General features: G+C 45.8%; 1 protein-coding gene across 6 annotated transcripts in view; it reads right to left on the bottom strand.

Moving 5' to 3' along the window:
* FLNB (filamin B) overlaps nt 1-16,467 on the bottom strand; it is an 86,597-nt gene that overhangs the window by 47,596 nt on the left and 22,534 nt on the right. For all 6 annotated transcript variants that reach the window (XM_088061890.1, XM_088061889.1, XM_088061895.1 and 3 more), the window contains one exon: nt 2-250. In XM_088061890.1, coding sequence (XP_087918016.1) covers nt 2-250 — 249 coding nt within the window. The remainder of the gene's footprint in view (nt 1; nt 251-16,467) is intronic.

The following is a 16,467-nucleotide window of genomic DNA, read 5'->3' as shown; positions in this document are numbered from 1 at the left end:
CCTGGAGCACAGCTGTCAACAAGAGCACCCAGTGCTTTGCCATCCTGCCAGTTCTGATTGAAGTTTGTGATTGGCAAGTAAGGAATTTTGTTCTGGATCCAGCCCAGCAGCCTCTGCTTAGGGGTCTGCTTCTTTGCATCATCATCACCTTCATCCTCCCACACTGGCATAGAAATGGAGTAGTGGAGAATAAGGGTCCATATCAGGCCAAGGATCAGCTTCAGGTTTCCATCAACAATGGCTTTACTATCTAGAATACAGAAGACATACAACTGATTATTTGCCATTCTAAAGAGAAGAGGTGTGTTTCTAAAAGAGTGTGCCTGCACTCACGTACAGGTAATCAAGGACAAGAAAACTGACCCGGGCCACTGCAGACATTTGTTCAGGTAGAGACACCATTCCTCACAGGAAGCATCAGACAGGACAAAAAGAGAGGAGACAAAGAACTTAGTGCTTTCCAGTTGTCACTTGCCCTTCAGCTTTATGATCCTAGCTTAGGAGATGTGGCAGTTTAAGATCTCTGGTATTTTGATTTGGTAAGTACCACCTAGTATTCTGTAATGGCATTTGTATCTTATGAAAAAGGCCAAACAGCATGTGATGGAGGTCACAAAACCAGTGTCCCAATAGGCATGATATACTCCAGACCCTATGGAGTGTATCATGCCTATTTTTATCTATGCATTTATGCATAGATAAAAGCATTACTTAGGAAACAGCATTTATATACAGAAACATGTCTCCCACACACATCAATAATTTGCCTTAAAAATGGTAGGGAATAAAATAAAGTGCTGCTATGTGGCAAAGACAAGAAAATAAGAGTTTGTAACTGGTCTGGATATATCGAGACCTGTGTATGATCCGCAAAGTGGCAGTGGAAATCTATGGTAAATCCTTTGCACCATCACACAAGATATCATCCCATCACAATACAAATTCAGAGTTAGAGAAAAGAAGAGCCAGCTTTGGCTTTTCCTTATCATGCTCCAGCTTAAGAAAGTTAGCACTGAGTGGCCATGCTGCTGTTTTGCTCAAAGACACACTATGGAATTAAGTTTAAGGCTGCTGGGTATCAAGATCAGATTTTTGTAAGTAATGTCTGTGGCAGCAGGATGCCTTTCTGCATCAGTTTGGCCTTGCAAAGTGACCACTATGTTTTGCAAGTTCTTGTGCAAGTTACTTTAGCTTTAATGAGTCACAGATTGGATGCCCTCCCTCTCTTTGAGCTTGTAGTTGTTACTCAGGTTGTATTACACTGCTAACAGCTCCAGTTTTTTCAAGCTCACCCAAACCACAGTCTTCTGCAACATTCCAGGATGCTCTCAGCTTGACAGTTCCTCTTATTCAAAGCAGAATGCTACAGTACAGCATTTTTTAGTTCTTTCCTCCATTTCAAGTGCAAACTGTTACAGAAATCCCTTTTCAATCAACAGAAGTTACAAATGACCTGGAAGCTTTTGTCTACTCTCCAGCTCCTGCAGCAGTCACTGGAGTAAAGACAATTACAGCTGTATAAATTCCCTTTCATGCCACCCAAATTATTGTACAGGAGAGTCCTAGCCAGCAAAGTAAAAGCGTTCTGCAACTGGATTGCATTCTCCAGTTCACATTCAGAGTGTTAATGGCCAAAGTCCTCCAAGGTGCCCAACATGCACTGGGCATGCCTTACCTGCTCCTGTAGAGACCACAGCAGCAATCCAGCACCATCTTATCAATGCAAAAAGAGCTACTAACTTTCAAAACAAATGATTATACAGAATAATGACCAAGAACAGTCATCACCCTTTAACCCAATGCTCAGGCAAAGCAGTTAATATTTACATGGTTTCACAACAGAGCAGTATGTCCTAAAAAGATAATACTGTAACTTCAGACCTTGAATGGTATTCGGACTTTCTGGATAGTTAGTGTCTGGTTTCTACCAAGATTTTATTTGTATGGGATTTTTTTAACACTAGTTTTGACTAATTTTACAGGATTACAATACATGTCTAGTACTTGACTGCTTGCTGCTGATTGCACACCCAGTCCAAGATATACAATAGATAGCTATGGGGTGATTAATCCCTACTGAGCTTTAATTACAGGTTGCAAGGTAAAAGTCTACATCACATAAGCAGTGGGTCTCCTAGCAACAAATAAACAGGCCCTACTGTTACCCATTTCTGTCCTCCTTCCAGCTGAGCTACAAACTAGTCAGTGCCTTGCCTCCCCCTGTGCCAGCAGCTCCTTCATCCCACCCCATGGCACAACCACCAGGTCACACTGGTGCTAGAGCACACCAATGGCCAGCCCACCTCTGCTCCAGAAATGCCTCCAAGCATCAGTCCCAGATTTATATCAACATCAGCATTTTTACTAGAGGGACACAGCAATGATTTAGTATGCTACAAACAGGCTCATTTCAGAAAGCTATCCAGCATTTTCCAGGGAAGAATGCCAGCAGAACAGAACCACCTTGAGTACAATGCTACACACACATTACTTGAGATAAAGAATGGTTCATTTTATATTTATAGCACATAAATAATGTCTATATGTGGTTGCATTGTGGTTACTGCAGCAACCAGCTGTGTCTTCAGAGCTTCCCCCAGAACCCCACTGCCTCTTCCAAAGGCACAGCTGGGCTGTGGTCCTTGACCTGGGGAAAAATAGCCTGTACAAGCTTCCCAGCAAGAGTTAAAATATCCCATCTCAGCAGCCTCATCCAGAGAGGCTGGGCACAGGGCTGCTGCCCTGATGACAGGAAAAGATCATCACAGGAACAGGACAGCTCTTCCTCTCTGGGGTTGGTGCCATTGCCACGACTGCACTTTGTTAGCAAGCTCTCACAGCCTCCCAGCTTCCTGACAGGCATAGGGATCTCATGATGTAATTTTTTCCAAGCTAAGGAGGAGGGCTTGTCTGCTTTCATTTGGGGTGGGAAGTAGGGAGGGAGAAGAAGTAGAGGAGACCTTATCAGCACCCAGCAGAGCTGCCCGCATGCCCTTTTCACAGGCACCCCACTCCCAGCACTGTCTCACCATCTTTATCACTGTATAAGAGAACCCTCCATGTTCAAGAGGAGACCAAAGTCCAGCTCATAGCAGGCTTAGCTTCCATGCACCGCTGTAAAGCTCAGCTCCACCTGAGCACTCAGCCTTGCCAAAAGAGTCTCTGCTTTAGTGCTGACTTTTTCATTAATTGTCTGAAAATATTCAGTGCATCTTGGGCTTGAAGATGAAAGTGGCAACCAGGAAGACACACATCCATTCAGATCCTGTACAGGCAGCACAGAGCTGGCCCTGAGAATACTCTCAGTACAACCAAATTTGCAAGCATCCCCCACCAGCTCTACATTATGTTGTTAGTGTAATACTGCCAAGGTGTTGGGATAGTGGAAAAAATAATATATTCCAATGACACCTAAGCACCAACAAGCAGGCCCTGCTTGCACCCCAGCTCAGCTGGTTTGCCACTGGCATTGGCCCTCCATTCCCTGGTCTGTTTCAAGACACTTTCTGGCCATCGCAGGCTGGAAAATGGGTTACATAAACAGATTTCCACCACTGCTTTCCTACGACAAAAATTACTTTTAGGCATACTTATTTCTCACACAATCAATGCTTTACAGAGCCTTTAGTCATGTTTCTCAATTGCTCTGCTGGAGCTCTGTTGTAAATTTACAACAGAGATGCACACTTGTGGTCAGTTCCTCTGAACAGCCCAGCCCCTTGACAGTTCATCTCCACCACCTCCAGCTGCATTTGGCTTTCAGCGTCAATGAGTTAGGAGGGCAATTTGTTCCTTTCAGCTGTGAGAGTGTGTTTACTCCAAAACACTAGCCACATTTCCACAGATTAAAGGAGCCCTTTCCATATGGGAGACGGCCACTGGTCCTTGCCTTCCTGTGACTTGAAGAAAGCAAGCCACTGGATCTCATTTCCAAGATCATTTAGCAGGGCTGAACCAACTCTTCACAGCATCATTGCAGACAGCTTTAATGTAACCTTCCTTGGAGAAAGCATGGTCATCTACATCATCTGTCTTATTCATGTCACAGTGCTTATGTTAACATCTGCAAGATGCCTTTACAGGTGTGTCAGAGAGCAATGTCCCCTGGTTCCCAGTAGGAGATGTGTGCTTTGGAGATCAAAGTCCCTGCACAGCTGACTCATACCTGCTGACAGACACTGGACTTCTACTTTCAAAGGGCATATTTTTATGGAAAGCCCAGGCATGAAGCAGGAATACATGCCACAGGCTCTCCCTCTTGCTTTACACTAGTATTTGGGAGGACTTCAGCTCAACTGGAAACAGGCAGCTTTAGAGATGCCATCTAGAAGAGCCAATGGATGAAGGTTTGGAAAGAGGGTTTTGTGCTGGTTTTGGTGGGTTGGGTTTTTTTATTATTATTATTAGAGCTAAGAATTTTGTGGATGTGGTATGCAAGTTGTGCTGACACTCTTGCTGTGGACTCCAAAACTTTGAATGCTGTAAGGTGACCATTTTCAGACAGTCTGCAAGTTCTTATGGCTAGACATGCTGTCCTGAACCAGCAAGAAGTAAAAACCACAGAAGCATTCAAGTTCAGATTTAACACAAACCTTCCTTCCCACTTACACTGTTCAACATGCATTTTAACTTCAATTCTCCATCTCCAACTTGCTCTCCTCCTCTGGAAGTACCCGATGACAATCCAACATCAACAAAATAGCAGCAGCCATCAGCAGGACTCAGCCCCCGTTCAGCTGCAGGCAGGCAGGAGCCGCCTGCAGGGAAGGGCTGCTGTCAGCTCACTGCCAAGGCCCTGCTGTCAGGGTGCATCTTGACATGAGGTACATGTTGACTGCTGGGGAAAACCTGCCAGCCAGACTTAAGCTGTTCTGCAGAATCAATGACAGCATTGAAAAAGCAAGCACACACTTTCCAAAAAAAAAAAACTAAAAAAACCCCACACCTATATATAGCCTACAACATTAAGTTTTATGTAGAAGTATCCTGCTTCTAGTCAGCTATTAAGTGGCTGTCGAGTAGGGTGAAGAGGAAAACAGGCTGAACCAGAGCTCATTTGCTTCCCCCATCACACCTCTGAGTCCTGATTGTAATTCTTCCACTTTTATTATCCTATTAACTAAATGGCAACCAGCCCAAAAAATGGATTATGGCAATTCCATAGGCCAGCAGTACATACCACCAGCCTCAGTCCTGAAAAGGAACCAACTGCTCAAACTGATTTATAACTGTTGCTCTATACTAAAATACTAATATGATATGTTACACTTGGACTGCTAAAATCACACTCAAACAAAAAGATGCCAAAGTGCCAGGGCTTCAGCTAGCAGTGTGACTAGTCTGAGCCAGCAGTGTGACCATTTTGTGATAAATGTGTCATTTTTATGGCCTGGGCCACAAAAAACTTCCCAACCCAACCTACCAAGTAGAAAATTGCCAATGCTTGGTCCTCTGCATTTGTATTTATAGCTGCCCCACGAGCCAGTGCCAGAACCGAAACCTGGCACTGATTTGAAGCTTGCACATTTATCTACTCCAGTAGAAACCCCTAAATTCTACTTGGAACACATGGCTTGAACTATAGGACCTTTATTAGGTCAATAATTCTACAATTTAAAAAAATAACAAAAAAGCATTATAAACAACTTTGTGACTAGTGTCTTCTGCTCATATGCAAGTCTGCTCTGCATTCAGATTAAGCCTAAGTACCACCCAAACTGTGGCAATGTTCCTTAAACTCTGCCCTACAGCAGAGCTGCAAGTCATTCTCTGCTGAACAATTAGTGGAAACAAGCTACCGAAGCAGAGAGCTTCCTTACTAAATCAAGCTGGTCATACAGACTTGTGGAAATATTGCAAAACAAATGAAGGACTGAAAAAGCAGCTTTTGAGTAGTGAATTTTATTTTTTTAAAATAGTTTCATGGCTGAGGTTGCAGTCAACACAGCTTGTTCACTATCTCACAGAGCCATCTCAGAAGCCTTGCTGTTGATTTTCACATTGAGAAGTTACTGCTCTTTGCATCCACCTTCTCTAAAAAGTGGTCTTCCTCTTAATTTTTTGTGTCTTCCATATCTAAACTTTCATTCTATGCCTTATATGTAGGGAGAAACCAAATCCATGGTTCTCAATACAAAACAAAGGAGAAGTCTCACCAACAGCCCTTACTTCGCATTTCCAGGCACAGAAGGAATTTTGTATAGCACAAAGTTAATCTCAATTATGGATCAGTTATGAAGAGACTGTAGGAATTTTAGATCTTAGTGTCTTTAAGTGTCTGAGCATTTCCTCACCTCTGGTTATTCTCACCTATTGTTAAATAGCTATAGCAGCTATGGGACAGAAAAGCAATTATTAAGGCTTAATCTTCTGGAACAGAGAAAACACCACACTGAGCGGAGCCGCATGTGAAACAGAAGTATGCAGATGAGATGGAGCTGAGCAAGCTGCCCAAGGAAATTCTTTGCTGAAGCATACAGTATGTGTTCACAGGCTTACTGTGCCTGCTAAAGACATTAGCGACATCCTCTGCAGGGATAATATGTCTTTAAATCAATTACAGGGATTCCTCTGTGCCTTGAGAACATACTGCAACCATTTCCTCCAGTGTCCCTTAAGCCCAGGTCCATATCCCAGCTCCTCAGGGTCAGCACATTGCTTGTGTCCTGCCGCATGCAGCCGCTCACCCCACGGAAGCACAGGCTGTGCCTACTGCACACAGCTGGTTGAACTCAGGCCGGTTTCATGGACACCCAGCTGTGACCTGCCAGCCTCAAACTGTGACGTGCTCCAGTCCCACTGCATCTCTGCTTCTCTGCAGCATTTGCAGGCTGTGACCTCCAGGACAGCTCATCCTCAGCACACAGCTTACCTGAGTCTCCCTGGGCTTTCAGCTCACTGGCTCCCAACTGAGCTCCCACACCCTGCCGAGGCACAGCCACTCCTCAGATTCACTGACGAGCCTCAGGGACTTTGTCACCCGAGGAAGTGTATCTTCAGGAAGTCTAAGTGATACACCATGTACACTCAGAGATCCACTAAGCTTTTTACAAGGTAGGTTTTCCAGAGGAGGAATAACTTGTCACTAGAGGGTTGTAAGAATGGTGACCTGGGCATGGACAGGAGGATGGAAAAGAATATAGGATTTTATTTTTTTGCAAGGGACAGAAACCATTTTCTTCTAGGCTTACCAGGGTGACTGATTATTTAAAAAAAAAAAAAAAAAAGGCAGTAAGATTCCTTTGTGAAACAAATATTTGGATTTGAGATATTAAACATTACACTTCAGAGGGTTTTAAACTATTAAAATAGTGTTTACTTTAACTGGATTTGAAACCAATTATGTCAGAGAACTTCAGGCCACTGTTGCATCCATCACTGTGCTGCCTATTGGTGCATGTTGGGCCTCTAGAAAGGATCTCATGAGATGGAGCTGGCTGAAAAACTGAAAAAAATAAGTTCAAATCCAGTCCTTTTAGTGTAGGTTTGGCAAGAAAAAATATCACACAGACTTTTAATACAGTAAAGAATAAAAATAATCAAACCAAAGGAGCTCTCAGGAGCAAAATACAGACTAAAATAGCTCTGCCCAACTTAATAGGTACCCAGAGACCACTCACATCTAGAAAAGAAAGACATAACACAAAGCAAGTTTAAGCCAGCAGTATGACAGCAACAGCAACTAACCCAGCTTCTCCAAGAGAAACTGAAATCGCCCAAGGGGGCTTGAATGAAAAGTTAAGAATTTCAAAATTAGGAATTGTTAAGGTGGCTGGGGAAAAAAGTCAAACTGCGCCTGGCTTATGATCAAATTCCTTAATACTTTCAGTCTGAACACACCTAGGTTTCTGCTGCCTTTAAGCGCCATATCCCAAGTTAGGATATGAGAAGGTAAACACAACTCTTACGTCCAGGAAGAGCTGCAGACAGGTGTTAGTGCACATCTAACCTTTGCTGTGAACGATGTCTGTGAGCACCAGGAGGGCTCTGCACTGCTGGCACACTGCTGGGATGGGATTAGCAGTGAGCAAGGATGCAATACAGAACAATAAGAGCTGCCATTCACAGTGGCTATTTCAGACCCAGCTGCTCCCTGCCAAGCAGGTCCCCACTCACAGCTGCAGGACTACAGCACAGATACCCAGCTGAACGGCATACAGGAATGCTGTGCCCATTATCTTCGATCCTTTTGCTGCGGAGGGGGAGAAGAAAAGAAGGCGTCTGAATGCTCAGCCCTTGTAGAGCAGCAAGTTGCCATAAGTGCTGCTTTGTCTGCAGCCAGCAAGCCCCTCGCCAGCCTGGCGGGGCAGCGTGCCAGCACCACACTGACCCCAAAACCCTGGCTCGTCTCGAGAACTGGCACGGCCAAGCGCCCGACAGCTGGGGGACAGGAGGCATCACATCATCATTCCCCCAGTCCTGGAACCCCTGTGCCCCACCTGAAGCTCCCACCCGATATGTGGCCAGTGGCACAGTGGGCTCTGGGCCTGCCACTGCTCGATGCTGCCCGTGGCATCACTGCCAAAACCACCCCAAAACGGGCCCTGTGAGCAGGTCCCTGCACCACTAAAGCACATTCCCCACTGCTGAGCTCATCCCAACGCCCCTTGGTGCTGCTACCGGCCCCAGGAGCAGCTGGGACACTGCGGCTCCCACATGCCTGTGCTGGGGACAGACAGTGCAAGCATCCTGCACTGGCACTGAACCAGCAGGTGATGTTCAACCCCTTTGATGGCAAAGATCCACGTTTCCAGGGAGGAATGAGTGGAAACTTGGTGGCAGAGAAGCCAGCCTTCATGCTTCACTATGCAAAGGGAGCCCAAGCCCACATGGGACAATTCTGCTCCCCATGTGCTCAAGTCAACTCAGCAGCACCCCATCCTCCAGGACAGCATAGCTGGCAGCATGCAAAGAACATCTGCATCAACCTCACAGACAACAGGTGGATTGGGAAAGACCCCAGACACCACCTGGCAACACAGGGTGAGACTGCAGAGAAGGGCTTCAGGATAGCACCCACACAGACTCTCACCCCCAGCAGCCCCAGGTTCAGGGGCAGGTGGAGGGAAGCTCCAGGAAGCCATGGGGACAGCACAACACAAGGCACCCAAGTGTAATTAACCATTCAGGAATAACTTGAGAAGGAAAGTCCCTGCAGCGGAGGACTTAACGTGCCAGAATTGGATTTCTGTTAAATGATGAAGAGAGGGGGAAGAAAACATCCTGGCTTTGTCACACTGCTGAGAAACACTTGGCTCAACTTTTGAAACGAAGTGACATGACACAAACTACAACTCCCTCCTCTAGTCAGGAGACAGGAGAGAAAAAGGAATGATCCTACACCAGGTCTGTGCTCCCCAGAAGTTTACTGCCATGGCACAGGAAGGCTTCCCCTTCCCATCAGAGCAAACAGCTACATCTCTAGCCAACAGCAACACCACTAGCCAATTCACAGGAAACAAGTTTCAGTTTAAGCAAGACATTAAAATTTTAGTCAGATGTATAATTGTCTGCACCTCACAAGAAATACTTTTCTAGTAGTCTGATCAACTCAAGGTTGTTTCATTCGTGTGTGCAAACGAAAAATACATGTCCTTACTGAAAAAAACAACTGTAGTGCCAGAATACTGCAAGTGACACAACAAAGCTACAAACTGTCTCTGAAGCCTAAGAGAGCTGTAACCATCTCTGTAGGATTAAGGTAACCCTAAATCTTGCAGGTTACTTCAGGTCTCATCAAGGTCAAAAGCCTCTCTAGTTCTTGCAAAGTTCTTGCAAAGACCTCCCAGGGGCTGGCATTAGGTAACAAGTCAGTGCTGTGCTGTATCTCACATTGCTGAAGGAATGTTACCAATCTTCAGTGCAGGGGACAACAGGAAGGTTTACCCTCAGGCACCTCAGGCACTGGAGATAAAAGGATTGTGAGACAGGGCTACAAAAAAAAAGATGCCTCAGCAAGAATAAGCAACAAATAATACAGAGGTTTCCAGGCACCAAAGTGACCTCTGTGCTACTAACAATGTGTTTATTCACACTGGGGGCAGGTCAAAATAGTTATATGAAACAGCATGTAAAAACTTGCCGAGATAAAGGAGCCTATTCACATAGGGCTGTCTAACATCTTCTGTGCAGCAGACACCAGGCACAAAAGCTGCAAGGGACGGACTTTGTGAAGCCAAAACCAACACATTTGAAATTATCAGAAGTGATTACTGTTTGGGGAAATCCCTGGCCACAACATACACCAAGATTCATTTTCTCCATTTGAAACCAGAACTGCTACGCTGACTGTGATTCACTGCGCACAGGCTGTTCAGAGGAAATCCCCATTCATGCAGCCCTGCACAGCTCAACCCATCTCCACTCCACACTGCAGCACCAAAGTACTGAGGATTGGAGCACATTTTGTGGTCTGGGGTTAGTAACACATCAAAAAGTAACCTGCCAGTTACTTTAGCTTTGCAAAAGATTTGTGGTTTGTCTCAGTTTTGATCATCTCTGACTCTGAGCACCTAGCAGCACAGCTCTACGCAGGTTTGTTTCGAAGCATATAAGCCCAGGCACCATGCTACAGATACTCTGCAGCCCTCTGCCCCTTAATGACAGAGTTATTCCAGCTATCTCTGCCCAACCATTTCACCGAGAAGCAACAGGAAAGGTAAATAACAAATTCTGCTCAGTTTGGCTGGGATAGAGTGAATTTTCTTCACAGTAGCTGAAATGGGGCTGGGTTTTTGATTTGTGCTGAAAACCATGCTGATAACACAAGGATGTGTTTTTGCTACTGCAGAGCAGCACTTACACAGAATCAAGGCATTTTTTACCCCATCAGTGAGTTGGTTGGGGATGCACAAGAAATTTGAAGGGGACAGCAGATTCCCAGTGATTCAAGGGATACCCCATACTGCATGGTATCATGCTCAGCACAAAGAAGGAGGAAGCACAGGGGACATTTGGAGTGATGTCACCTGTCTTCCCTGGTAACCATTACACATGACGGATGGCTGAACACCTTCCTGTGCATAGGAGGTGGTGAACAAACACTTTGCTTTGCTTATTAAACTGTCTTCATCTCAACACATGAGTTTTCTCACTTTTACTCTTCCAATTCTCTCCCCCATCCCTCCACCATAAGGAAGTGAGGGAGCAGCTGTGTGGGGCTGACTTGCTGGCTGGGCTTAAACTATGACATGTGCAACTGTACCTTCAGTGCAGACTGAATAGGCACTTTGGAGTTACCCTCCAAATCTGAATTTCATCAGTTCATTTTGACATTCAGACAATAGTACTCACTCAACACAGTACCAGAAGTAGCCCAACACCCACACACCCCAACACCAGAACTGTCTCACCAGGGCACTGCTACAATGATGTGAAACATCCAAAATGAGCCCTCATCCTGTCTTCGTGCTCCAGCCATCACCACAGCATTGCCATGTGAGCATCAAGCAGGAGGGAGTGACACACAGCCAAGGCTGCTTTTTGCAGCTGCACACTAAGCAAGGACGTGCCAGTCACTACAAACACATGCATGACCTGGAAAGCACTGCGCCTTTTCCATGAACCATTATGAAGATGTCTTCAAGCTGCTGTGTGTAAGCCAGCTAGATTTTATTCCCCATGAGCTTCCACATACAGACACTTAACCTCCCCATCCACTGGAAACCATGATTAGACCTCTCCAAGAAGGAACGGGGTTGCTTTCTTCCTGGAATGTCAATTCTTAAACACTGTGCACTGCATCTTGAAGGAAAAATGCTCTCCCCTCTTTCTGGGAAAACAATGAAGCTTGAACACATTTTTGTATGCTTGTGCAAGGCAGCCGTAAACACACTTCCATCTGCACATCACACAAGGCTCTCCCCTGCACCGTGTCGATTTGAGCCCTGTGTGTTTAACACCCTACACACAACAGTGCTGTGTTTATACGGTTTCAGCTACAAGCCGCTAACATAAGGAATAGACGCTTGGCTTGAGGCCCAGGTAATTCATCCAACTGAGGCAGCCACTATCAAGACAGATCTCTTAGAGAGGAGCTTTCATGACTGGGAACACAGTGCTGAATCTGCAGAGGAACAGTCTGCACGGGTGGTCTCCAAGCACCTTAAAGAGGACCATCTGGGATTAATGGTACAGCTTGAGCACACATGAGCCTCAGCCGTGCAACACCCGCTCATGCAAACCATTTACCTCCACCTCCCACTCAAACTCACTCCCTCCACAGCAATGCTTTGCTTCAAATGTATGGATTTTGCATGGCCCTGAATAATCCAAGTCCCCATCTCACCCCAGCTGCCATGGACTTGCCAGCCCCAGGCCCCAGAGCTACCCTCCTGTGCCATAGGTCCTGAGCCATACCAGGGATCTGCCCAGGGGCCATCCTCTCACTCTCCTAGCAGAAGGCAGAGGCAGGTCTGCTCATTTGACACCATCAGCCTAACCCAACTTAGTCAGGAGCTGCTCAGCTGTAACAGGCTCTGGCTGCTAACAAAGTTTCCAAACTAGCCAGTGCTCAGAGGGACACTACCTTTCTTCTCCAGAGGCTGGACTTCAAATCCTCCAACAAAAGGCTTCACACAAGTCATCCCAAACTTCAGAAGCCTGCAGGTCTCTCCCTGGCCTTCAGGGACAGCACTCCATCACACATGCTGATCAAGAAGGGTGCAAGCAATTACCCAAATCCTCACCAGCTGCAAGATCCCATTTTTAATCTGCAGTCTCACATTGTTCACATTTGCAAGCCTATTTTATTTCACATTTTTAATACAATACTAAAAATGTAGAGCACTGGCTCTAGGGGCAATTTTTCTAGAGCTGAAATAGTTGCAGCAACTTCACAAGCTACACTGCTCTGTCTGATCTCCCATACCTCTTCCAGGTACCTACCAGGTTTGATGTAGCTTTAGACAATATCATTTCTAGCAATTCCTCCATTTCACCGTGAAAAATGTTTACTGGCATACTACTGCCTTCATCCAGACACATCAGGAGTTCTACAGGTGTTTATCTTACTCCCAGAGGAAGTCTGGGCTGCTTCTTTCAGCTTCTACATTTGAGGTTAAGTACTCTTGCTAACCAGGTACTGTAGCTTCAGATGAGTTACTTTTCTTACAGGTAGAGTAAGAAATATTTTGCAGCTTGTTAAAGCCTATGTTTAAGTAATAAAGCTGGTTAACTTAAATATTTGAACTTCCTCTGCCTAAGGCAGTGCTTTCAACCAATAGCTGCAGCACTGTATGTGAAGCAGCTCATTTTTTCTCTTTGCAATTAAAACCTTTCAAAGGGACATAGTTTCCTTCAGTTATTTATCTATGTCAGAAGAAATATTTCTTTACTCAAACACTGAACTCAGAGCTAGGCTACCAAAACCACAGCAAAATTTGAACTGTTAAATTAGGGCTTTATGCCACTAACTAAGCCAGGGGCTTCCCTGTTTGAGTCGAGTCATTCAGCAGAGCTTTCCACCCAGGAAATCCCAGACATCTCCATTGTTTACAGGGCCTGAACTAGCAGTTCCTCACTTAAGTCTGCTCGTGGTGCTTTCACAGCAAAGCAAACCTCATCCCTGAGACAATCCTTGCAGAGTAGCTCCAAACTGCCTCCTTGCAGAAAGCAGTAGATAGGGATATACTCCAGTGAGAATCCCAATGGTAGTGCAGTTAATTCTCTGGGACAAGGTCTTTACAATACCCTTGTCCAGGAGTAGCACATGCTTCTATCCCTGTAACTGCAGATGTCTGCAAGTCATTAGCATGCTCAGCAATGCTCACTGAGCAGCCACTGATCATCCAGTGTGACAGCACCAAGGGCAATGCTGAGCCACCCTGCTATACAATGGCTGTGAGCTGAATGCAAATCACTGTTTCTTCACTCATGTTTTTGTAGAGAACCTGGACCACTAGAAGACTATCTCAGGCTCTTCTATATTTTTTGGATGCAAAAAACATAACCAGCCACCTGGGAGCTGCACCTGCTTCCACATGGCTCTGGGGAGCCACAGCGCACACTGCAGCTTGGGGATCTGCAGGCACTCTTAGGTCATCTGACTTTGTGGCCTCCCACCAAGTAGACAACTCTCTTGGGCACTGGCACTTTGAATGAGCTGGCAATCCCTGATCCTGCTCAGCACTCAGGTTAGGCCAGAGAAATACTACAAGTACAGGAGCTGGTTTAATCAACATGCAGCAACTTCTGCAAGCTAGGGTCTTCTCCAAAGCAGCTGTATTGGGGTGTGGCAAGTTACCCTCCTCCCTCTGGCTACCCACGTTCAATGTTACTGTTCAGTTGCCCAGCACATATGCTGCATTCTCTGGTAAGAGCATCGAACTCACATACATCAGCACTAAATAGCACAAGAATACATAATCACAAAGTAGTTAGAGCATTAACATAGCACCACTATAGATAGGGTCCTGCCACCCTGGTTTAAAAGCCTCCATGTCTTTATCCTGACTTCTGACAGTAGCAATGTCCAGCACTGGTGAGCTCAAGCCGTGGCACCAGAAGTCACTACCCTTTCAAGTCTCACCACAAATTTTCCTGGCAGTCACCAGCCTAGATTTTTTGCTTCTTCATAGTTGCATTTTTACTACATGCCTATTAAGAGTTACCAAAAGAAATAATCCCCAGAGACAACTAAAGCTGTTTCCATTTGACTTTTAATTAGATCATTGATCTTGTTCTAGCGGTTACATGAGCTATAGGATATTTGCATGCAACCACACTGGTAATCAACAGCTGGAACAAAGCTGAAACAACACGATTAACATCCCAAACCTTCCCACAGACACTATTGTAAGTCTGCTCAGACACCAACTTGTCCCCCACAAGGGAATCTGGTAACAAGCCATATCTGAGCAAGTGACAACTGCTCAGAGAGTCACTGCAACTAGAGTGACATCAGCAAACAGCAGCCCTTCAGGAACCTCCAGGGGCTGGAGGAGGCTCAAAGACGCCTAGACTTCAGATTATTTGGGAGACCAACAAGGAGAATTACTTCTATTTTTTGCAGAGAAACCCTACAGAAATTGACTGTCTAGCTGTGATAGTGAGGCAACATACGATACCTTGCACCACCAAGATAAGTTAGACAAATTTTGTTTAGCAAGCCAGCATTTCCTGTTCTGTAGCAAGAATCAAAAGCAGAGATAAATTCAAGATTTGTGTCTTACACCATGGCAGTTACAAAGTATATTTATTAGAATTGTCAGCTCCCAGCATGGAAGATGCATCAAAGACAAATGCAGGACCCTGCACATGTACCTTAAGTCTTTGCTCCTGTAGTCTGAGACCAGGGAAACCTGCTTCTACCACTCACAACAAAGGGAGGATCTACACAAAGGTAAAGCTCATCTCCAAGACGTACTCATCAGTGTTTTAGCACTGAGACTTAAACTAGTTCCAAGACCTGGCTTGCCAGTATTTGCCTATGGAATGTCTACTAAAGCTGCTGCACCTACTACTGCAAGGTTGTTGTGAGAAAAGGGAATGCAAAACATTTAATTACACCAATTAAAGGAAACACAGATAGAGCAAGTTAGTATCTAGCCGAGGGGAACAGTATTTCCTCTCTGGTGTTTGAATAACCTTCAAATGCATGTATCACGGGTGTTTGCTCAGCACAGCTCTGTACGCTGTGCCTTCTGCTGCAGGGCCCCAGAGCAGATGTGTACACAACTTAGCTCACCAGTTGCTCATTTTGGGGCCACCAACTACGACACTGCATTTTAATATAGGCTCAGAAATACAGAATACATTGTCTCCTTACAAGAGAGGCCATAGACTAATGAAAACCAGTAGGCAGCCACAAGCACATAGGGTAGCCCAAAACTGCTGTGGGCTGTGAGCTACAAGAGTAGAGCAGCCACCAGCTTCCTACTCCCAGGTCAGGCTGGGGCAGCCCCCAGGACCAAACATGCTCACAGCACTAATGAAAAGGATAGGAGTTGGCATTTCAGAGCAGCATTAAATAGCTCAACTCAGAGCTCATCACACAGGTTTCAGCACTAAAAGTGGGTGGAAGCACACCAGCCATGGGCTAGCAGTTGCCTCCAGTGCTTTCAGCTGCTGCTCTGCAGCAGAGCAGCCATGTAGAGGGCTGTGGCCAGTGTTGCACCCCACCCAGGCAAGCAGGAGGCAGCAAGAGCCACCCCAGCAGCATGGAGGAGAACAGAGGGTGGCTGACAGCCTCTGCTCAGCACAGCACCCACACCATGCCAGAACCGAGTGCAGCAATGCGACAGTGGGATGTGCTGCAACAGCCATTGCCCAATTTGCCCCTCTCAGCAGGCAGGCTGAGTGTCAGCATGGCAGCCTGTGCCCACCTCGCCCTCAGAGGAACCATACTTTGGGAACTGTGCTGCCACGCAGCCTGGCCAGCTCATGCCGGAGTAATTCAATGCTCTGACAAATAAATGCGTCACGATTTACAGCATAGCCTGAAGCAAGGGAGAAGGAGCCACAGCCCAT

Source organism: Pseudopodoces humilis, chromosome 13, assembly GCF_049639895.1.
Source record: "Pseudopodoces humilis isolate 2021_Gansu_Grassland_sample_001 chromosome 13, ASM4963989v1, whole genome shotgun sequence".
NCBI lineage: Eukaryota > Metazoa > Chordata > Aves > Passeriformes > Paridae > Pseudopodoces > Pseudopodoces humilis.
Note: the sequence above shows the minus strand (reverse complement) of the source record. Positions and strands in the feature narration are given on the sequence as shown.